At 31.0% G+C, this 24,026-nt stretch overlaps 2 protein-coding genes across 3 annotated transcripts; one reads left to right on the forward strand and one right to left on the reverse strand.

Annotated features, from left to right (window-relative positions):
- Positions 1–9,952: 9,952 nt before the first annotated feature.
- On the forward strand, positions 9,953–12,186 carry LOC148767533 (putative transcriptional regulator tpeD). Its single transcript, XM_088824656.1, has 2 exons — positions 9,953–11,484; positions 11,584–12,186. The coding sequence occupies exons 1-2, from the start codon at positions 9,953–9,955 to the stop codon at positions 12,167–12,169; spliced, it is 2,118 nt and encodes a 705-aa protein (XP_088680782.1). The 3' UTR covers positions 12,170–12,186.
- A 5,323-nt stretch (positions 12,187–17,509) lies between these two features.
- On the reverse strand, positions 17,510–21,129 carry LOC105949727 (uncharacterized). Of its 2 annotated transcripts, none has more exons than XM_088824095.1 (5): positions 20,976–21,129; positions 20,143–20,709; positions 18,460–19,668; positions 18,258–18,328; positions 17,510–17,959 (listed from the first exon to the last, which is right to left on the reverse strand). In XM_088824095.1, the coding sequence occupies exons 1-5, from the start codon at positions 21,027–21,029 to the stop codon at positions 17,638–17,640; spliced, it is 2,223 nt and encodes a 740-aa protein (XP_088680221.1). In that variant the 5' UTR covers positions 21,030–21,129; the 3' UTR covers positions 17,510–17,637. The 2 variants fall into 2 exon arrangements, with proteins under 2 accessions (XP_088680221.1, XP_088680222.1); XM_088824096.1 differs by having other exon boundaries at positions 20,143–20,561; positions 20,976–21,107.
- Positions 21,130–24,026: the final 2,897 nt, after the last annotated feature.

The following is a 24,026-nucleotide window of genomic DNA, read 5'->3' on the forward strand; positions in this document are numbered from 1 at the left end:
TAATCATAATCAATTTCCATCTAAAACAACCATGATATCCATTCTTGTTTACAAATTAGTGCAAATATGTAGTTTTATTGGAAATCCAAAGAGTGAGAAACCAAGAAAGTAAATTGTAGAAGATAATGAGGCGAAATTAGGCCAACAAATCTCAATATTCATTGTTGTCTTCTTTTCTAAAATTTGTGAAATAAAAAAAAAAAAATAATGGAGAAGATGAATTGATTATAAATTGATAGTGGTTGATTAGAATTAGTGGTGTTAGAAAATTAGCAGTAAGGGCATTTAGGCTATATTTATATTGCGACTCGATCCTTAGAAATATGGTGGGAAAAAAAAATGACAGAAAATTATGTTTTCTGTCAAAAGTTTTTATACCATTCCGATTTCGTTCCAAATAAATTCAGAAAAATCAGAAACAGAACTTCATAAATCAGAATGAAAAATATGATTCCAAATTCGGATACTTTCAGATCGAAATTGGCGGTACTCGAAAATTTCATTTCGAGTTACATCCCTAATATGGCAAATCTACATGAATGATTTTCTTACAATTTATTTCTAGAATATTCCAAGCTACAAAGTGACACTTTCTGAGTTGCCAAAGTATATGAATACTGCAAATAAAAGTTTTATTTATTTTTGGTAGTTGATATTGATTGGTGTAGGGGTGATGTCAACGTCAATATTATTGAGTACTATTAAATTTATCTAATTATTTGAAGATTGTCCTCTTGTTGATAATTATATTATTAGGGGTCTTCCGGTTGCGTGGCACCATTTTGATTAGTTGAGGTCATGTCCAATCTTGATTTGTTATGCGTCATTGAAATATGATTCTTGTCACATGGTAGGGAAATCCAATTTAACTTTTATTCGGTCCTTTTTTTTTTTTTTTTTTTTTTTTATTTTTACTTTTTCAAATCTCACCAAATTGCATTTTACCATAACTTGGTTTCACCGTAAGTCTTGTAGTCTTGATTATATCATTTAAACAATGGTTCTATTATCTTGCATATACGTATACATTCTTGATTGATTCATTAGCATTCATTTAGGTTGATAATTGGGCAATTGTACAATTTTTTGTGGAGCATATATGCGCAATTTAGTTATTATTGTACTTAGATTAAGGTAGACTCATGCATTTGCCGTATTTTATGGGTTTAGGTGATGTCTTAGTGGCAAGAAAGTGAACATGGGGATGAGGGAGAAAATGGATTGAAGAAATCGAAGAAGAAGGCCACAAATCGATATGTGGAGACTCACCGATCGATCTGTGGAGAGAAACACATACATACGGGAATGACCAATCGATCGGTGATCCTACCAATTGATCTGTAAGGCTGCTAGAAGAGATACCCTAATTCACCGAGCATCGGTGCGTATGTATCAATCGATGGGTGGCGCTGGTATTTAAGAAGGAAATTCACAATTAAAAGGAGTGCACATTTTTTGAGAGAAAAATACACAAGAGAAGGAGCCAAAGACGAAGACTCCAGTCTGGGGTTTGAAGTATCAACTGAGGCAAATAAATGAAGAATCGAGGCGGCTGTAGAGACAACACACCGGTGACGAGATTATTTAGCTTTAATCCTTCCATTATAAAGTATGAGTAGGGGATGAACAAATTAAACAATTGTTACTGCTTTCTTAGATAGTATGAGTAGGGGGTAATTAAAGTTTTAGTCTCCATACTTGCCGCCTAAAATAATTTTTGGCATCAAACATTCATCGCGATGAATTTGATCCTCGAACTTACAACTTTTTGATAATTTTGATTTGGCCGTCAAATTGACTATTAAGTTGGACAAACTCACCCATGCGCCTCATATGATATTTGTTTGGCAATTTGAAAATGAGCTAGTACACACTTAATCATATTTGATTCTCTCTTCCCGGCCCAATTCCCTAATCAAAATCCACAATTCCTCCGTAAACCCCCAAATTCATCTTCAAATTTCTAAAAACCCTACCCCAAAATTCCATCTTTGAATCCTCTAATTGATGCGAAATAACTCAAATAAGGCAACATCCAACACATAAAATTTCTCGAAACTCATTTCTCTTGTTATATTTTTATCATTAGGTTTCAATTTTCACTGACAACACTCTAAATCACAAATATGATATTACTGCGATTTTTCTGAGGGGAATAGGGGGACAAAATCAGGTGGTCAGTTTGAGGATTCAAAATTGAAATTTGGGGGTAGGGTTTGCATTCAAAATGAATTAGGGACTTGAGAGAAATGAGGTGCCAGTATGTGTATCCCCACCTCTTTATTAGACTGTCACAGGTGAAAATTTCGTTCAATTAATTAACAGCCCAAATTGAGGGCCAAACTGAAACTATAAAAAAAAGTGGTAAGTTTGAGGATCAAATTCGTGGCGATACACGTTTGAGGACCAAAATCAATTTAGTTGATAAGTATAAGCACTAAAACTGTAATTCTTCTTTATGGGTACCTAAACTTTTATCTAAAAATAATATGCAATAGTTGAATTTCAATATATTTCATGTGCTTGAACATTATATTATATAAATATATCTATATATATACACACATACCGCATTTTCTAGAAAGTATCAACACACATACCAATATATTATGACATGTTCTCAATGTTAATTAATTCTCTCTACTCTAAATCAATGCCACCTGGTAACTGGAACATAATTTTTAATTGCACAATGATCTTAAACATGTGCACCATATACATGTGGTCGGTGGTCCCACCATAATTAATAACGAAATATATGTCTCTTATTTCAGTCAATAATATACTAACCCTGCACGCTGACAATCATAGAGAATAATCATAAAATAAGATTGTATTGTCCTCTCCTATTAACAGTCTCTCAAGTGTCAACCATTTGACGCGTATGAAAAATAATTAGAATTTTGGATAAATAGCACTTAACTCCCTTGTGGTTTGGACATTTTGCTCATGATCCCCTTATGGTATGAAATTAGGCACATAACTCACTTGTGGTTTGGATATTTTGTACATAACCCCCCTATGGTATGAAATTAGCCACATAACCTCCTTGTGGTTTTGGCGTTTTGCACATGACCCCCTTATGGTATAAAATTAAGCACATAAGAATAGAAAACTGGAAAATACTAAATTACCTCTAAAGTTTAGCCAAATTGCAACCATACCAAATGTTCGTTGGTTACTCTGTTAAGTTAAAATTTCTTGTTTCAATTTAAAAATAATTATTCTATAAAATGAAAAGCTTAATGTACTCTTTTGTAAAACGAGAAATATAATATATTATTGTATTTTTTTAATTTTACAACACAAAAGATATACAATACTAGTTATTATACAATTGACAAATTATTCAATTTTAGAAACCAATTTGAAAAACTCATATGTTACAAATCAAATATAAAATAATTAAACTCGATATAAAATTATGAACTATCAATTTCTTTGTTCAATTATCGGTAAAATAACTCTACATATTTCAAAGCTTTAATATTATTATTAATTATGATTATTATTTACTATTTTCTATATAATATATTGTTTTATAACTATTATCGAATTTTAATTTTTAAGAAACAAAGTCTTTATTCTTGAGGGATAATTTAGTATTTTCCAGTTTTCTTTTCAAGGGGGTTACGTGCCTAATTTCATACCATAAGGGGGGTCATGTGCAAAATATCAAAACAACAAGGGGCTATGTGCATAATTTCATAGCATATGGGGGTCATGTGCAAAATGTCAAAACTACAAGAAAGTTATGTGGCTACTCTCATACCATAAGGGAGCCATGTGCAAAATATCCAAACCACAAGGGGTGAAGTTCTATTCACTCTAAAATTTTATTACTTAATACGAAGAAAAATAGAATTTAAATAGACGTAGCTTTTGCAATTTTGACATTTCATATGTTCAACCATTTCATATTTCATATATTTTCTAAGAGATCATGGAGGTCAATTTAACCACTACCAACATTGGCTCTTCTCGAACATTTTCCTGATCTCGATCGTCGAAAAATTGCTCCGTTTACCTGAAATCTCAGGACTTGAGTCCGGAAAAATCCTCCGACGCTCAAGTTAGATTTAGGAAAAAAGGTTCAAAATAGAGTAAAATAATAAGGAAAGTGAATAGAAGATTGATCGTATGTTTTTTATGTGTGTAGGAGTTTGTATAGTGACTAAAAAAAAAAAAATTGATCGTGTGTAGGAGTGACTATTGTGACTAAATAAAAAATGAATTGATCCTGTGTTTTTTATGGGTGTAGGAGTGTGTAATGTGTGTAAATAAAAAGCGTACCTTTTTTGTGGAGAATAATATTGTACTTACAGATAATATCTTGAGTCTTACAAAGGAAATAGAATTCTAGGGATTTGACCTAAATTCAGTTTGGTCCAATATAGGATTGTTGCCGAATAAGTTATCATTCGCCTTCTGATATCCGCGTCTTCTAACCATGCGCGAACTGTTCTCTCGGTCGCGACCTCCTTCTTCCCACAAACTCCCAGGCCAATCCTTGTGCCTCGCTTGGGCTGGCAATCTGTCCGAATTCCCTAGGCCCAATTCAAAATTACCTCTCCGGCCCACCTTCAAATTGCTTGGCCCAAGCCTGCCAAAACGGGCCCCATCGCGATTAATATATTTTGAATTTTTAAGTACTTTAATTAACATTTTCTTATACACCTGCCCGTATATAATTTGTTGAGAATTAAAACCTCATCCTAGTACAACATTTATGGCTTTACATGACAGAGAAAAAAAATGTCGATAAAAATAGAAAAATCGCCAAGAACATTAATCTTGACGATTTTCAACTTTCAGAAAACCGTCAAAAAACAAAGCGTTGTATATACTTTTACACGTACTAGACTTGTGCACGTATCGTGTTAATTTTCTTTATATTTTTACTTATACATCATGTTCGACACATTTACACAACCATAATATTATAATATATATTCCAAATATCTACCTATTTAGTTAAGTGAAAAATCAATTAAGGCCCCTGATTACCAATCCGAAACAAAATCTCAAAAACAAAAATTATATATTCAAGTGATCAAGCTATATATCAATATGATCATTATTTATGTGTTTTATTGTACCGTAGATTAGATAACGATTTTTTTTCTTTTTTCTCTTTGTAGTAAATTATCTTTGCTTTCATTTCACTTTAATTATTTTTCGTAGATTCTATAAATAATTCTAAGTTTATTTATTTAATTTGATGTAGTGTCATATAATGAATGTGATATTGTTTGCAGCTGCAAATACACCAAGCAAAAGATATGATGGTTAGATATATATTTCTTCGTGCCATCGCCAACAACATCAGCCTGCAGATTGTGATCAATAAATTTGATGTTAACGAAGGCATTCGTATTATCATGATACATAAATTTGCAAATATAGTAGAATAGGTACAATCTATCAAAACTTTGTAATTTCCGTCAATTGCTTTACCTTCATATTCAAACAACTCCGTACCTTGCTCGACGAAACCTTGATTTATGAACATTTCTTTTCCAGTACTATTAGGCAGCTGTCGTCTTTAACTTATTCATCCCAATCCCAGAAAAACGACCAATTTTTGTTATCCTCAACGATGCATGCAAAGCTTCCAATAGTAATGTCACATATACATGTCCATGTAAGTAAAAACTATTATGGGCAAATTGCAAAAAAAATCCATCACAAGGAAACTTAATTAAAAAAGGGACTTTCCTTTTTTCGTCTTGCAAATATATCCACTTCATTTAAATGTATTTCTTATAAGAAAAAAATCTTTTATATATACTAAAATTGACTCAACTCCTTGGGATACTAATTCAATTCTAATTTCATAATTTAAACCCCAATTTAGCCACAATTTCACCAATGAAACAATTTTGACCGTCGGAGTTGATTTTTTTTTTTTTTGAATTTTTTTCCATCATGTCAACCGCCGTTGACCGCCAGTTTACAACAATTAATTTTTTTTTTTTACTTTTTTCTTTTCAAAAAACTATTTTCATTAATATTATCGACTTGACCTACAATATTACTATCTCATATAGTAACATTGTTGTCAAAGACAGTAATATTGTTGTTAACACAATAATATTAATGTATTATTTAATTTTATCGTCTTGGCAATATTACCGTCCTACTAATAGTAATATTACTATTAGTAATATTAATATTATTATTGTGTTAGTATCAATATTATTGATTTGGCCTTCAATATTATTGTCTTAAACAGTAATATTGTTGTTAACACAGTAATTTAGGGGAAAAAACAAATTTAAAAAAAAATCAAAAGAAAAAAGTCAACGCGAAAAATTAGCTGAAAAAAAAAATTCATAAAAAAATTATGTTAGGAAGATTTTTTTTTTTTTTTCTAAATTGTGAAAATAGAGGTTAATGTGATATATTGTTCGAGGTTAATGTGAAAATGGAGGTTAATGCATATACGACCCCTCCTTGGGTTATATGCAATTTGGTCAAAAATCTAATCTATTAAGGTCTCCCTTGGTTGTAGAGATTAGCCATAATCAACTAAATAATAGGACTTTGTTTGATATTTGGTATCCTCAAATAACTTGTCTGGTCGACCCGTAAATATTATGTTATTATGGCTTATCTTGTTTTTTAGGCATATTTTATTAGGGATCTTTAAAAATAAGCCCATCAATGTGTACTTATTCATAAAGAGATCAAGACAATAAACTCCTTTACAAAAAAGTCCACACATGGTCCAGATTTTTGTAAAAGATTAAAATAGCTTCTCATACTTTAATATGCTCCAATTTCATCTTTTAATTTAATTCAACCTCAATTTGGCCCCAAATTTCACAAATTATTCAATTTTGACCCAAAACACATTTTTATGGACAAATTCGTCCGTCACCGCCGTTGACCGCCGGTCTCCGGCATTGGCTTTTTTTTTTCTTCTCCTGATTTTTCCGCCATCGGTTTCCGTCGTTGACTTTTTCAAAAAAGAAATTCTTTTTTTCTCTTTCTTTCTGTAACCAACTTTTTTTCTTTTTCGTTTAAACATCAATATTGCTGTGATTGATAGTAATATTAATTATATTACTGTTAATCACAGTAATATTGCTATATTAATCTCTAGCACAGTAATATTAACACAACAAAACTCATTATTATTGTGTAATAGAGTAATATTACTATGTTGACCGTTCAACAAATGTAAACATAGTAAAAAGCCGAAAGAATTAATATTACTGTGAGTGACAGTAATACTATAACAACAATAATATTACCGTCAACCACAATAACATTACAATAATATACAGTAATATTATCACGTTACTCCGTGAATAACTCAAACAAATAAAAAAATCCAAACAAAATAATAATATTGATGTGGTCGACAATAATATTACTATAAAAACAGTAATATTACCGTCAACCACAGTAATATTATTGTGTTTACAGTAATATTACAATAATTAATATTATTACGTTACTCCGTGAATAACTCAAACAAAACAAAAAACCCAAAAAATAATAATATTGACGTGGTTGACAGTAATATTATTGTGTTCACAGTTATTTTACTGTCAACGACAGTAATATAATTACGTTGACTTGTCAACAAATTAAACAAAATTAAAAAAAAAATAACAAAAAATAATAATAATATTACGTTAATTTACTGTCAACAACAGAACAACTATATAAATGTATTGTCAGTGGCAGTATAATTACGTTAATGTACTGTCATTGACAGTATAATTACGTTAATTTACTATCAGTGATAGCACAATTACGGTCAACGTTTAGCGGCGGACGTAAAAAAAAAAAAAAAAAAAAAAAATTCAACGCCGTTATCCGGCGCCGGAAAAAAACAGACCAGAAAAAAAAAAGAAAAAAGAAAAAAAGTCAACGCCGGAATCCGGCGGCGGAAAAAACAGACCAAAAAAAAAATCAACGCCGGAAACCGGCGAAAAAATCCCGAAGAAAAAAAAGTAAAATCGAAAAGTCAACGCCGGAGACCGGCTTTGACCGCTGGTCAACCGGCGGCAAAAAAAAAGGAAAAAAAGTCAAAATTTGAGTTTTGCGGTCAAAATTGGATTTTTGTGGACAAAATTGATTAAATTGAGGTTACAATTAAGAATTGGGTATAAAGGGTTGGGGGTAATATTGTCATACACATGAATGTTTCCTTTATTTATAATAAATATTAAAGGGATGTGCTTATTAGTGAAAGGGATATAACCCCTAAACGTAGAAAAATACAGATGCTTGTTTAGGGACCTATGCACAAAAATCCCATTTTATTATTGGATCATCAAAACTCAAATAATATAATTGGGTTTTATTAAATTATCTAAATGCTCTGTTACACAGATACGCCTAATATGAGAAGTGTCCACGTGTCGGACACGTTTCCGACACGAAACGCCCGAATACGCGTATAATACGCTTGGGGGCCGTGTCAGTAATTATGAAATAATTGGACACGCGTATCCAAAATTGATAAGCGTGTCAAAGAGGAAAAAAAATTCGCAGCCTTTTTTGAAAAGCCCAAAAGGCAAAACTCAAAAGTCAAAACCTATTTTACCTTTTTTATTATAGGCTGTACCCTAGCCGTAATTTCTTTCTTTGCAGAAAGCCATAAACTAATATATTATATATTAGTTTTTACTTTTTGCTTTTTTCTTTTATATATGATTAGGGCATCTGTAGTGCTACTCCCAATTTGGTATTTTTGTCAGAATTTTAAAATATTGGGAGTCTTTGTTAATTTTATCTCCTCTAGTGCTTTCCCCTAGCCTCCCTAAATGTGCCATGTGGCATGGGACTCCCAATTGAAGTGCCCACAGTTAATCCATGATTGAGGAGTGTATGTGGAGCCCTTTTGATATTTTAATGTATTTTTGAAATAAGTGCCAAACCAATATGACTTTAAAAAAAAAATTCTTTTTTTTCTTTTTTTTTTTTGCTTTTTAAGAAGTAATAATTAATTCTAATAATTATTTAGTTATTATATATTTCTTAGAAATTACAAATTTACATTTCATTGATTTTAATATTTATATTAAAAGAAATATTATATTTAAATACATTAATATGGTAAAAAAAATTATATTTTAATTTTAATAATTCAATTTCACTATAATAATACAAGAAATATTTATTTTACAGTTAAATTTAAATTTCGTAACCGTTAATTTTAATTTATTTGATTGTTCCACATATGTTTCATATTCATCACTTTTATTATAAGAAATGTCAAAATAAATTTTCATGAAATTAAATTTTACTAAATTAGATCACGATATAAAATATAATACGAACAATGTGAAAATAAAAGAACATTAAATCACAACTACAATTAGAAATACTCATAAGCAATAGATATTCATACATCTTCTTCCCCATAGATATTCCACAAAATATTATGTATGGTGACTAGTATTTTTGTTAATTTTACATAGATTCTTCAATTTATCGCAATCTATTATGTATTTTTGTTAATTTTATTTCATTTATGTTTGTTGAATGTTTTGTATTATTTTATCGATATAAATATATATACAAACAAAATAAAATAATACATATTACAACGTAATAAAAATGGTGACTAATATTTAATTAATGTAATCTAATACGAAGTTAATTTAATTAAATACAAAGATTCAAATTTAATTACATTATTATATTTACTTTCTTAATATTTTATTATTATTTAAGATATTTGGACAAATTTTTAGGGAGTTTTAAATGTACCACTAGAAAAACTTTTTTTGGAGTGTTAAATGTGAGTCTCTCTTTTAGGGAGATAGTAAATTGAGTAGGTGGCATGTGAATCCCACTGTTTGGGGAGTATTTTATAGGGGTTTCACTACAGATGCCCTTACAGGCTATACAACAATAATATTATATCATATTCTCTTATCTGTTTGTTTTTTTTTTTTTTTTGGTTTTTTGTGTTTTTTTTTATTTAACTATGGATCATATTAGAAGTAGAGACGAAGAGAATAATGTTCTGTGGAAATATGTCACTAAAATCGGAAAATTAGGGGACGGTGGTGGTAATTGTAAATGGGTTTGTAGTTTCTGTCATCAAGAAAAACAAGGAAGTTACACCAGGGTTAGGGCTCATCTCTTAAATATTAAGAAGCAAGGGATTGCAGGATGCACGAGTGTTGGCAAGGATGATATTTCTGAAATGAAGAAGATGGAAGAAGATGTAACACAAAAAATTCTAAATTCACAACCTAAGAAAGTTTCTTTACCGAAAACTACGATGAATCCATTGCCTGGTGAAGCAGGTGATTCAAATCTTTTGAATTTGAAGAAGAGACGAGCAGACGACTCACCTATTGTTAGAGCTTTTGATTTACAAACTAGAGATCAATTGGATGCAGAAATTGCTAGGATGTTTTATACTGGGGGCATACCTTTTAATCTTGCTAATAATCCTTATTTTCTGAGCTCTTTTGTATTTGCTGCTAATCATTCATTGGGTGGTTATGTTCCTCCCAGCTTCAATAAATTGAGAACCACATTGCTCCAGCAAGAAAAGGCACAAGTGGAGAGGTTGTTGGAACCTATTAAGAGCACTTGGTTCGAAAAAGGTGTTAGTATTGTGAGTGATGGTTGGAGTGACCCACAGAGGAGACCTTTGATTAATATTATGGTTTTTTCTGAGTCTGGTCCTATGTTTGTCAAAGCCGTGGATTGTTCTGGTGAGATAAAAGATAAACAATTTATTGCAAAGCTGTTGAAAGAAGTAATCGACGAGGTTGGACATGAAAAGGTTGTTCAAGTTATTACTGATAATGCTAGAAATTGTAAGGCCGCTGGAGAAATTATTGAAGGCATGTTTCCTAATATTTATTGGACTCCTTGTATTGTTCATACTCTCAATCTTGCTTTGAAAAATATTTGTGCAGCTAGAAATGCAGAAGCTAATCAAGTTACATATGACTTGTGTAGTTGGATAAGTATTGTTCATGCAGATACTATGCAAATCAAGAATTTTATAATGAACCATAACATGAGGCTAACTATTTTCTATCGGTTTAGTCATTTGAAGTTGCTTTCAGTTGCCGACACTCGTTTTGCTTCTGTTGTTGTCATGCTTAAGAGATTCAAGCTTATTAAACGTGCTTTAGGGTTAATGGTTTTCAGTGAACAATGGGCACAATACCGAGAAGATGACCAAGGGAAAGCTAGATTTGTTCGCGATACGGTGGTGAATGAAGATTGGTGGAAAAAGGTTGATTATATTCTTTCTTTTACTGCCCCGATTTATGAAATGCTTAGAGTTTGTGATACAGACAAGCCATGTCTTCATTTAGCTTATGAGATGTGGGACTCCATGATTGAAAAACTGAAGAAGGCTATTTATGAGCATGAAGGAAAGCAACTAATTGAATCTTCTGCTTTTTATGATGTGGTCCATGAGATTCTTGTTGATCGTTGGGCAAAGAATAATACCCCTCTTCATTGCTTGGCTCACTCATTAAACCCAAAGTGAGCTTTTATTTTTATCAATATTTAATTTTTTTTTTATATCAACGTGTTCTTTATTTGTTGACTTCTTGTTATTCGCTTTCTTGTTTTTTCCCTAAGGTATTATAGTGATAAATGGCTTCGAGACGGAGAAGGTAGATTGCCACCTCATATGGATGGAGAAGTTGCAACTGAAAGAATTAAGTGTTTTAAAAGAATGTTCACAAACGAAGAGGATCATGCAAAGGTGAATGATGAATTTGCCAATTTTTCTCTCAAGAGTGGGGCATTTGGAGATCCAGATTCTATTGGTAGTAGATTTGATATTGAGCCTAGAAAGTGGTGGGCATGCTATGGTTCAACTTCTCCTTTGCTTCAACGATTGGCATTTAGGGTTCTTGGACAACCTACTTCCTCCTCTTGTTGCGAAAGGAATTGGAGTACGTATTCCTTTATTCATTCATTTAGAAGGAATAGATTAACTCCTAAAAGAGCACAGGATTTAGTATTCGTTCATACCAACCTTCGTCTTTTGTCTAGAGGCACTTCCCAATACCAGGATGAAAAGACAAAGATGTGGGACGTTGGTGGGGATGAATTTGGAAGTATGGAAGATACTGGAATTCTTGAAATTGCTGACCTTTCTTTAGATGAACCAGAATTAGAGGCCGTACTTTTTACTGAAGATGAGGCGGCTGAAAAGTAGGAAGTGATGGAAAATGCTCCTTCAATTTTATTATTATTATTATTATTATTATTATTATTATTATTATTATTATTATTATTATTATTATTATTATTATTATTATTATTATTATTTTAAAAGCAATATTTTATTAAGAGCAACTCCAACGGGGGAATTAAATGGAGTATCAAATGGTAAAACTACCATTTTGATACTCCAAATCTAAAAAAATCCTCTCCAACGGAGGTATTAAAGTACTATTTTTTTTATACTTCGCTTCAATGAGGTGCAAAAATGCACCCCAAAAAAAAAAGGTATCAAATAATCCTGAAAAATCTCAACCGCAATTTTAATGGAAAGAAAATAAATCTCAACAAATTTCCAAAGAAAAGGGATACGTATATTTATTGAAATACTTTTCTACTGTATAAAAACTAGATGCAAAGGAATACCTTTTCTACTGTATACGCAATTTAAAAATAGAAGAACTAGTTTTGCAAGAAAAAGTTAGCCTCACCACACACAAAAGTTTCAATTTTTTTAATTGTTTACGAAAATCCATAATTGATTGGTAATCTTTGTTGTGATTGTGTTTTCTTTTGGAATATAATTTTAAACAAAGAAATTGTCTTTTTATGGTCTGACTACATAGTTAAATTATTTGATTATTGATTTTGTAATGTTTGTATATTGTTCTTGCTAATATGAATCTTTGGGTGCTTTGGTTGCTCTAATATTTTAGTATAGTGTTCTCTAGCTCATTAACTCTAGTATTTTGTGAACCTGTAATCCAAATAGATTATTATGTTTTATGTATTGATTTTTCTTTATAATTATATTATCTTCTCTCTTTTAGATGAATTCAGGTTACAATGGAAGTTTCACGGATCTTTTGAATGACGACTCGCTGGTGTATGAAGAAAGTTGTGCCATCGACTCAAATATAGATATCGAAGACACAAACAAGGTTCAAGTTCAACCTAGATCAAAGAGGTCATCAAATTTCTCTCGCGAAGAAGTATATTTGTATTGTTTCGTCGTGGCTAAATATAAGTAAAGATGCTATTCATGGAAGTGACCAAAAATCTTCTAGATTTTGGGCGAGAATTTATGATCGATTTATAACAAACGACGGTCAAAGAGGGCGATCCGAGCAAAGTGTAAAACATCGTTGGGGGGATATTAACACACAATGCTCTAAATTCATTAGTTATCTGAATCAAATTGAGCATAGACATCAATCTGGTCAAACAGACCATGGAAGGGTAAATGCGAATTTATATAATTTTAGTATTCATATTAATTAACTTGATGTATTCACGTTGAGAAATTCTTTTTTGATAGTTGGAAGAGGCGAGGAAACTATATGCTGCCAACAATAACGGAAGATGATTCAAATTTGAACATTGTCTTGATCTCTTAAAATACGAGAGGAAATGGCTTGATACTTTTGAAAAAAATAAGCAAACAAGGACTACTTTTGCCACTGTTGATGGTGTTCCAACTTCTCCAGAAGCTCAAGATGAATCATCGGCTAATAAGGACCGACCTTTGGGTACGAAATCGTCAAAAGAACGTGCCAAGAAAAACCCAAAAAAAATCAGAAGGAGAAAGCTCGACTGCAATGACAGTAGGACCACGACCGTTGGCCAATGCCGAGAAGACTGGAGATCTTTAATGAAAATTAATATCGTTAAGTGAACATGGCATTCCAAAAAAGGCATGCCAGATCCAAAGATCTTGTGACGCTACAGCCTCTAATATAATTGTCGGTGTACGAAAATGACCACTATACATACCATGCCATGCAGTTGGACAATTTTTCCATATCCAATGCATGCAATCGATACTCCCAAGCATGCCTGGAAATCCCCATCTCTCATTAATTTGGAGCAATCGAGATAAATCATCCTCGTTAGGTGCTCTTAAGTATTTTTCACCAAAAACGGCAATAATTGCTTTTACAAAATGTCGTAAGCTTTCAATAGCAGTACTTTCACCTATGCGTATATGGTCGTCTAGAAAATCAGCAGGAACTCCATATGCTAATATTCTATATGCAGCAATAACTTTTGGAAGAGATGATAAACCGGGGACTCCTAATGCATCATTTCGTTGAACAAAATATGAGTCGTGTGTTTCAACATCAGAAATAATTTGACAGAAAAGGAATCGACTCATACGAAATCTTCTCCTAAAATAAACATCAGGATATGTAGGATTATTAGAAAAGTAATCACGATAAAGTCTCTTGTGACCTTCCACCCTATCACGATGAATTACATTTCGACCGGGAACCGAACCACGGTGATGACTATGTTGTCTCTTTCTTTCGTCTTCTTGTTCTTTAATTGCTCTTATGAGCATTTCAAGATCATCAGAGTACGAATCTGAATCCGTCAAGAAAGTTGTTAAACAATGTGATTTAGATGCATGGTAAATTGAAGAAAAGTAAGATGAGATCATAGAATTTAAGATCGAGCTGTATAATAAATATGATAACAATATAATATATATCATAGTATTCTCCCATTTTCAAATACATTCACAAGATTTGGGGTTGACGTAACAAACTTCTCCTAGTTTTCATTAACAATATACTAGAAAGTAGTTGAATTAATTTAATTAGGCGTTTAATTATTTTATTTTGAAAATAGTACATTATTTGATACTTTGGGTTGGAATGCATAAATTTTAGGGTAAATTACAAACACCCCCCTGAGGTATGGTCAAATTACAAAAGCACCCCTCTTGTTTGGATAATTACAACCACCCCCTCAACTCCTCAAATTTAGTGGAATCTTCGAGATTATATGGAATATTATCAATTTTGTACCCGTTTTATCCCATTCAAACTCTACATTATAAAACAAGATGATCAGAATATGTGATTTTTAACTTGTATATATATCAGTTTGTGGTATATCGAAAACTGTATTTTTACACAAAATGAGTACAAACTAGAGCACATTTCACGGAATCTAGATGATTATGTTGAATTTGGCACCATAGGGGTGGAGGTGTAAGAAAAAATCATAGTTGAGGGGGGTAGATGTAATTATCCAAACAAGAGGGGAATTTTTGTAATTTGACCATACCTCAGGGGGGTGTTTGTAATTTACCCTAAATTTTATAGAGGTATCAAATTATTATGTATCAAGCATCAATTTAGTATTTGATGATTTATTTTGGTACCTCCCATTGGAGTTGCTCTAAATATTGGATAATTTATTTTGATTAGCTGAACATCGTTTTTTTATTATATTTAATTTGATTGTTTTTTTTAATTTTTAGTATGATGTGAAAATGGCTACAACATATGCTAGCTCCTAATCTATAATTTTTTGCTGATTTAAGGTTGAAAACTTGAAACAGAATTTGAAAAAATATATATATGTGAATTTTAAATTGTAAAATAAATATTTTAATAATTTACAAATCGACCCCTATGTTTTCAATATTTACACGTATCCCCACGTTCCCGTGTCCTACTTTTTTTATTAAAAGTTTCCCGGTGTCCATGTCCGTGTGTCGCCGTGTCCCCGTTCCCGTATCTGTGTAACCCAGTTTAAATCTTATCTTAACAACCAAACGAGTATTAAGTTGAGAAACTATTGGAGAATAAAAATCCTAAAAATGAGATTAGTTAAATAATATACGTAAAAATAACACCTTTTTACGTAAAGTTTGCCTCAATAGCCCCATCAAATTTTATATGGCATCAACTCTTCCAACTTCCAACTCAACAAAAATAGTGCATGCCATTTTGAATTTTGTTTCAATATATGAGGCTTTTTGATGTGGAAGAAAATCGTTCGAGAGTTTTATAAATATGTCTCTAAATTCTACTCATTTGTATCAAAGTCAGTAAACCTTGGATTCGTTTGTGTTTTGTCTATTTACTCGAAAGGTGGATGTCAGTTTTTTTTTTTTTTTTTTTGTGTGTGCAATCTTTCTGACAGATTTTCAGTCAAAATAATAATTCATATTGAAAATAGTTAAGTTACTTGAAGTATAATTACATGGTTTTTTATTAGAATCTAACTTTGTCAAATATGACTATATATTTAGATTCGTAATTTCTACTATATTTTTATTCATGATTTTTTTAATCAACTAAATTTTTGGCCCGTGCGATGCACGTGATTAAAGTAAAACTAATACAAAGTAAACTTCAGTTTAAATGGTAAAATTCAAGTTTCAGTTCATTTAGATGTTTTGGCAGTTTTGTTATATGTATTGATGATAATCCCCATCTAAATTTTTTTGCTATATTTGTTAATTTAACATTATGTTTTTTTATGTAATATGGTTGTATATTTAACTTATCTCAGTTAAGAGGTAGAAGTTTGACGAATCTTCTTATTTATCACCCATAACAGACCTCAGTAAATATACTGTAAAGCAATGATGCCATTAAATTCCAATAGTTTATCAGGAGCAACCTTACTTTTATTAGTAAGATTTGGATATATTATTAATATCTTTAGTTCTCTTTGCTTCGTCTTAGGCTTTACAATATATGAATAGAGTAAACTGCAAAAACTACCCCTGTGTAATCTCGAAATAGCAAAAACCCCCCTGTGATAAATAAACTAGCAAAAACCTCCCCTGTGAAATTATTTAAATAGCAAAAACCCCCCTATGGAACTATTTGAGGGTTGACTTGATATAAAAAGACACAAATACCCATGGAGTCTTGCAATTAATAAATTCTTATATTTTATAAATATTTTAATTATTTTATTTAAAAAAGAATCAATTTAGTTGTTTACTATTTTTTTTAATTTCGAAACAAACAAATTAAAAAGAATAAATATACATATAATATGTATATATATAAATACATTTTGAGGGACAATTTTGTCATTTCAAGTCTAAAAAATCAGCTAGGGGGGATTCTGCCTTTGACTAAATTTCACAGGGGGGTTTTTGCTAGTTTATTTATCACAGGGGGGTTTTCGCTATTTTGAGATAACACAGGGGTAGTATTTGCAGTTTACTCTATATGAATATATGTTGTATCAACTACCATTATAATTATCTATTGGTCTTCATATAAATTATAATATTCGTTATATCATGGTCAATGAGAAAAATAGAATTCATTAGATGTTCTAAGCTAAGGTAATTGTCTAATTTAATTTGTTTCTAAAATTGAATTTAAATTTAGTTATAATTTTAGTTTATAACTTTATATTAAATATTCTTATTTCTTTACTAGTAGTTACACATAAATATACACATACATGTTTTATTCACTTACTTTTACGAAGATCAACATTTTAGCAGGTACTATTTCGATGCTCGAGCAGTCGATCAGCCCTGAACCGTAGAGTCGAATCTTAGCACCGTAGGCAATTTTGAAATGAAAGTCACATTACACCAAAATATTCATCTGAGCAATTTGTGCATATTAACTACAAAAAACAATTGAATCTTCAACTCGCGGTCAACTGTCGAAGCAACAGAAGTGTTTAGCTAGTAGCCTAACAATTTTTTGCCTTACCTTTTAACATTTTCCAAGTCTTTTTCTTTCTTTTCCACCTTAGAACCGCCATTTTCTCCAATACCCGACATCGATATTTTTTACGATTCTTGAACCAAGATGAGTAATCCTTACCTTGTTTGCATTCAACAAAGCTGGCCAAATCATCAAAATCGTTATTTTCTCCCATATTTAAAACGCACTTCAAGAAAACCTCCCCGTTGCTTGTCTCTTCCATTTCTTCTTCTAAACCTGCAACTCGCTCCGTATCCAAACTACTGGAACTCAAAGTTTCCCTTGTGTTATATTTATTTTCCTTTAGACTGCAAAAGAGTTGATTACTGATAAGCAGTACATATTATATTGACTAATCAATGTTAAACAACTTTTAAAGAGTATATACTATGTACAGTTAACTTAAACCTCTATAAATTAATACAGTCGGGACTGGCAAAATTCTATTAATTTAGCGAAATATTAAATTATGGAGCTAATAATTTAGTACGTTTTTACCGACTCGGGACCGTCAGAAATTATTATTTAAACGAGGTTATTAATTTATCGAGGTTCTAATGTAGTAACAAGAAGGACAGAAAGTAGAAGCAAAGTAACACAAGTTACCTCGAATAAAGAGACTGTATCTTATGGAACTTCGACGCGACCACAAAGCTGGAGTTTCGGTCAGTCTTAGTCTACATTATCATAAAAAAATAAAAAAAAAAATAAAAAAAATAAAATAAAAAAATAAAAAAAATTGAGCAATTGATATCCAAATAAATATGCCATGTACAAATTTCAGATAAAAGGGAAAATAATAAATTACCTCATGGAATCCGATAAACGAAAAAGATCCGTTCTTGGCATCACTTAAAGATTCCAACGCGTACAGGTCACCCTCCTCGAAAATAAATAAATTCAACAGAGCAAGAATTGCCAACAAACAGGCCTTCACTAAGCAATCGAGCCCAGTGACAAAGCTTAGTGACATCAGTCCCGAGAAATGCAAGAACATCATCTTCGAATCCACATGCCTCGTAGGATGACTAGACATCGCCTTGGATAGATCTTGTTGTAACGACAAACCGATGTCCAAATTACCGAAACACGCGATTGCGCCTAAAATGAACTTATACTCCTTGCACGAGGGCAAGTCTTTCAACGTCTTGAGGCGACGTAATTCGTCACCGTTTCTAAGGCATCGAATAGTTTGTAGCAACGAGATGCTCATTAGTTTCAATACAGAAGCAAGAAGATATATATTCTGCAGAGATGCACGCTCGATCGGACGTACAGCTTCGTCGTCGTAGCTTTCAGAGGCTTTGAGGACCAAGCAGCTTAAGATGGATAAGATCTCGTCTTCGCACGATAGGGCGTAAGCGTTCTGACACTCCTTCGCGAATCTCATGCAAGAACTCACCATGTCCGATTTCATCCTAAATAAACTGTCGTCCAAGTCCAGATTCAAATCGGCGATTAGACGATCGACCTTATTTTTCGTCTCTGGGGTTACGTAAAGCTCGAATGGTGGGTAAGCAATACCGTGCGGTGAATCGGAAGTGAAGCCCGAAAACGGATACCCATCTGTTTGCAAACAAGACATGTGTCGCATGTACAAAGCGACGGATTTTTCGAAGGTTGATAGGAAGCAGTTGGTTAGTTTACGATCCGGTTGCAAGTTCTTGATATTAACTGCTTCGGAAACTAGTGAAATCAAATGGGCTTGAACGTATTTCGGAGCAGAAACCATGATAGGGTTAAGAAGTAACGATACAGCTGTCGTAACGCTCAAAGCTGGCGCTCTGTAAGGATATTTTTCTTCTATTGCATGCGTAGAAAATAGTCGATCGAGAAAATCTTCGAAAACTTGCTTATGGGAAAATGAGATGATAAAATGGTTACAGATTGCTTCCATCTCAATATCACTGTGAGCAGATTGCAAATTGAATAGCGTTTCATTGATATGAACAACAGAATTAATCATCCGGAAGTAATTCCTTAATTGCCCATGCGTAAACAGCTCATCTACAAATACCTGCCCATAAAAAACCCCCCCTGAACTTACGCTTAATAACGAAAAACACCCCCACCTATCCATAATAACCAAAATCCCCATCTGATTAACTGTTGATCGAGTTTTTTTTTTAACATCAAATGTGTACAGTCTATTATACCTATATTATACCTAAATTCTGTTAAATAGGTGAGAAATAAAACAAAATATCTGAAATTGTATAAAGCCTATTCCCTGGAATAAAAAAAAATCCGTGAAAAGTCACACTGTAAGGGGTTGGTGAAAGACGGAAACAAACCTTAGGGGGTTTTTGGTAATTACGAATAGGTGGAGGTGGTTATTTGTACTTTGATCTATGTTTAGGGGGTCTTTCGTAATTTACCCTGTTACGACCGTAGCATCAAACAAATCTCATCCAAAACACTTCAAATTTGATTAAATAGTTATATATAAAAAAAGAATAAATAAAGAATAAAAGTAGACATGAAAAATGACCTCAAGAATTGTAGACATGAAAAAAAGGAGAGGATCGTAAGGCTCCAAAAACTGTAAGGAAGCAGTGAAGCCCTCAACAGAGGATGTAGAGCAGCAGCCATTTTCACCACGAATAACCGATTTCTCAAAGACAAAAGTATTACTCCCCCCCGTTTTCTCAACTAAGTGGTGTGAACTCGACTTTCTGAGTATCCTCAACAAAATCGGCCATTTTTCCAGGATAAGTTTTTGGCTGGGTTCGAGCAAAGTCAAGACAACCATACAACATTTGAATAGCAAACTAACTACTTCAACAGCGTCGAAGAAACCTGAATCAGAGATACTCTCTCGAAGATTCTCGTCGGCACATAAGTTTGAGAATAATCGTTCAAATTTTTCTTCCAAGTGTGTGAAGAGTGCATTAGAGAGTTCGTTAATATCTGCAAAGGTCAGTTTGATACAATAGTGACAAATTTCGAGGTCGAATTCACGTGAACCCGCCGCTGCAAACTTGTAGCTCCACTTTGCATTCGAAGAAAATTTGTCGAGAAGGCCATACAAATCCTTCAAGACTTCGGGTTTTGCTCCCTTAAAAAAAAATTATAATACAGAAAGCAGCCAAATACCAAATTGATTAGCCCTAATTAGTAATTACCCAACCCCAACCCGACCAACACAAAATAAAAAAAATAAAATCAGAATTAATGATCACAAATGCAATAGTTGGCCGAATCAATTTCTTGAAAAAGCATCCCTTTTGGGGGAAACTAGGGCTTAATCGTCTAATTGCAGAAACTAGGGCTTAATTAAAAAAAAAAAAAACAATTAAGAGAGGAAAATAGAAAGCTTAATACCTCGGGGGAATGGATGCCAGGGAAAAGGGTTTTGAAATTGCAGAAATGATCCATTGGAGGACCCTTCGATTTCGAGCCCTTCTTTTGCTGCTGCTCCGCCCCCACTCTTCGAATAACCCCCTCATAAATCACTAAAGGCAACTATATTGTTCACAAATAGAAATTCTAGGTTTGGGCGCCAAATTTTGCACACTGGATTTTGTTTGACTTTTTTTTTTTTAATAATAATAATAATAATAATAATAATAATAATAATAATAATAATAATAATAATAATAATAATAATAATAATAATAATAATAATAATAATAATAATAATAATAATAATAATTATTATTATTATTATTATTATTATTATTATTATTATTATTATTATTATTATTATTATTATTATTATTATTATTATTATTATTATTATTATTATTATTATTATTATTATTATTATTATTATTATTATTATTATTATTATTATTATTATTATTATTTAAATTTTTTGATAAGATATTATTTTATTTTATTTAAGAACATGCTCTATTCCCATTATAATATGTATGTATGTACAGTGGCGAGTTCATGGATGTGTTGCAGGGTGGGCTTAAATTTTCAGGAGTATATAGCGCCCTCGAAAAAAAATTAGAATTTTTTTGTCACAAAATCAGGAAATAGAAAAATAAAAAGAAGAAAGTAATTTTTTTGAGCTTTTTAAAGTTAATTTGAATTTTAGGTGGGCTAATAGTAATTGGGTTTAATTTGTATTAATTTGAATTTTGGATGGACTAATTAATAAAAATTGGATGAGCTTAATAGATATATAGATATAATGTATAGGGGAATTTGTAAATGAGGGTGGGCTTGAGTCTACCCTGCTAAAGAAAGAAACGCTGGGTAACCCTAAGAAACTCTAATGGCATATTTGTATTTTTTGTTTTTTTTAATATTTTTTTTCATTTTTATCTCCTGGATATTATTTGTAATTTTTAATTTCTTTTCGATCTCATTTTTTTTCCGATTTTTATCACATTTTTAATATTATTTTATCTCCAGCATATTATTTGTAATTTTTTATTTATTTCCAATCTCAATTTTTTTCCGAGTTTTATCACATTTTTAATATTATTTTATCTCTAGCATATTTTTTGTAATTTTTTATTTATTTTCGATCTCAATTTTTTTTTCGTTTTTATCTCCTGCATATTATTTATAATTGTTTAGTTCTTTTCGATCTCAATTTTTTTCCCGATTTTTATCACATTTTTAATACTATTTTATCTCCAGCATATTATTTGTAATTTTTTATTTTTTTTCCGATCTCAATTTTATTTCCGAGTTTTATCACATTTTTAGTATTATTTTAACTCCAGCATATGTTTTGTAATTTTTTATTTATTTTCGTTCTCAATTTTTTTTTTCCGATTTATATCACATTTTTAATATTATTTTATCTCCAGCATATTTTATTATCACATTTTTAATATTATTTTATCTCCAGCATATTTTTTGTAATTTTTTAATTATTTTTTATCTCAAAATTTTTTTTTCCGATTTTTATGACATTTTTAATATTTTTTTATCTCCTCCATATTTTTTGTAATTTTTTAAAAAGAAAGAAACGATGGGCAACCCTAAGAAACCCTAATGGCATATTTGTAATTTTTTTTTTTGCGTTTTTATCTCCTGCATATTATTTGGAGTTTTTTTATTTCTTTTCGATCTCAATTTTTTTTCCGATTTTTATCACATTTTTAATATTATTTTATCTCCAGCATATTATTTGTAATTTTTATTTATTTTCGATCTCAATTTTTTTTCCGAGTTTTATCACATTTTTAATATTATTTTATCTCCAACATATGTTTTGTAATTTTTTATTTATCTTCGATCTCAATTTTTTTTTCCGATTTATATCACATTTTAATATTATTTTATCTCCAGCATATTTTTTATCACATTTTTAATATTATTTTATCTTCAGCATATTTTTTGTAATTTTTTATTTATTTTTTATCTCAATTTTTTTTCTATTTTTATCACATTTTTAATATTATTTTATCTTCTGCATATTTTTTGTAATTTTTTAAAAAGAAAGAAACGATGGGCAACCCCAAGAAACCCTAATGGCATATTTGTAATATTTTGTTTTTGTAATTTTTTTTTTTCGTTTTTATCTCCTGCATATTATTTGTATTTTTTATTTCTTTTCGATCTCAATTTTTTTTGCCGATTTTTATCACATTTTTAATATTATTTTATCTCCAGCATATTATTTTTAATTTTTTATTGATTTTCGATCTCAATTTTTTTTTCGAGTTTTATCACATTTTTAATATTATTTTATCTCGAGCATATTTTTTGTAAATATTTATTTATTTTCGATCTCAATTTTCTTTCAACTTATATCATATTTTGGTAAGTACTACATTTACTTACATGTTGATTAGATTAAGTTTAAGTTATTGTTAATGATCTACTTTATTTATTAGCATTGTAGGTAGGAATAGTATTTTCAATGCTTTCCACAGCAGTAAGTTACTAATAAATGAAAACTTAGAGGAACATACAAAGAAAAGTGAATTTGTTCAACATAACAAATATATTTTATAATTTATACTATCTCATAATTTGTGAGTTTGTTCAACATTACAAATATTACTTTAAATTTTATACTATCTCATAATTTATTGTTATATATTTGTACATGAATATAGATTGATGATGCAAGCTGGAACATTTTGTCAATCAATTAATCAAATATACAGAGATGGCCTTTTCCGATAATATGTTGTCAGTAGGTTAGTTTTGATTATGTTAACTAAGTTAATAAATCTAATTAAATAGTAAAGTTATTTGCTTATTTTTTATTTTTTGTTTTGTGTAGTAAATATACTTAAGGGATAATTAGCAAGAACCCCCTCATCTAGGTAAATGAGTTAAGAAAACACCCCCTCTTAAAAATAATTAGAGAAAACCCCCTAGCTAATATTCCACCCAAGTGATATTTTCATAATTCCAAAACTACCCTTAATTGTCTACTATACTCTTTCAAACCCTAAT

Source organism: Erythranthe guttata, chromosome 10 (assembly GCF_056151865.1).
Source record: "Erythranthe guttata isolate IM_541 chromosome 10, IM_541, whole genome shotgun sequence".
NCBI classification, from domain to species: Eukaryota; Viridiplantae; Streptophyta; class Magnoliopsida; order Lamiales; family Phrymaceae; genus Erythranthe; species Erythranthe guttata.

What these genes read in the sequence shown, in the direction of transcription:
- LOC148767533 (XM_088824656.1), top strand. Translation starts at nt 9,953, where the DNA reads ATGGATCATATTAGAAGTAGAGACGAAGAGAATAATGTTCTGTGGAAA. An exon ending in GCTCACTCATTAAACCCAAA is followed by an intron (nt 11,485 to 11,583) that starts GTGAGCTTTTAT and finishes TTTTTCCCTAAG; the next exon opens with GTATTATAGTGATAAATGGC.
- LOC105949727 (XM_088824095.1), bottom strand. Translation starts at nt 21,029, where the DNA reads ATGGATCATTTCTGCAATTTCAAAACCCTTTTCCCTGGCATCCATTCC. An exon ending in CTGGCATCCATTCCCCCGAG is followed by an intron (nt 20,710 to 20,975) that starts GTATTAAGCTTT and finishes TTTTTTTTTAAG; the next exon opens with GGAGCAAAACCCGAAGTCTT. An exon ending in CGTTTATCGGATTCCATGAG is followed by an intron (nt 18,329 to 18,459) that starts GTAATTTATTAT and finishes ATGATAATGTAG; the next exon opens with ACTAAGACTGACCGAAACTC.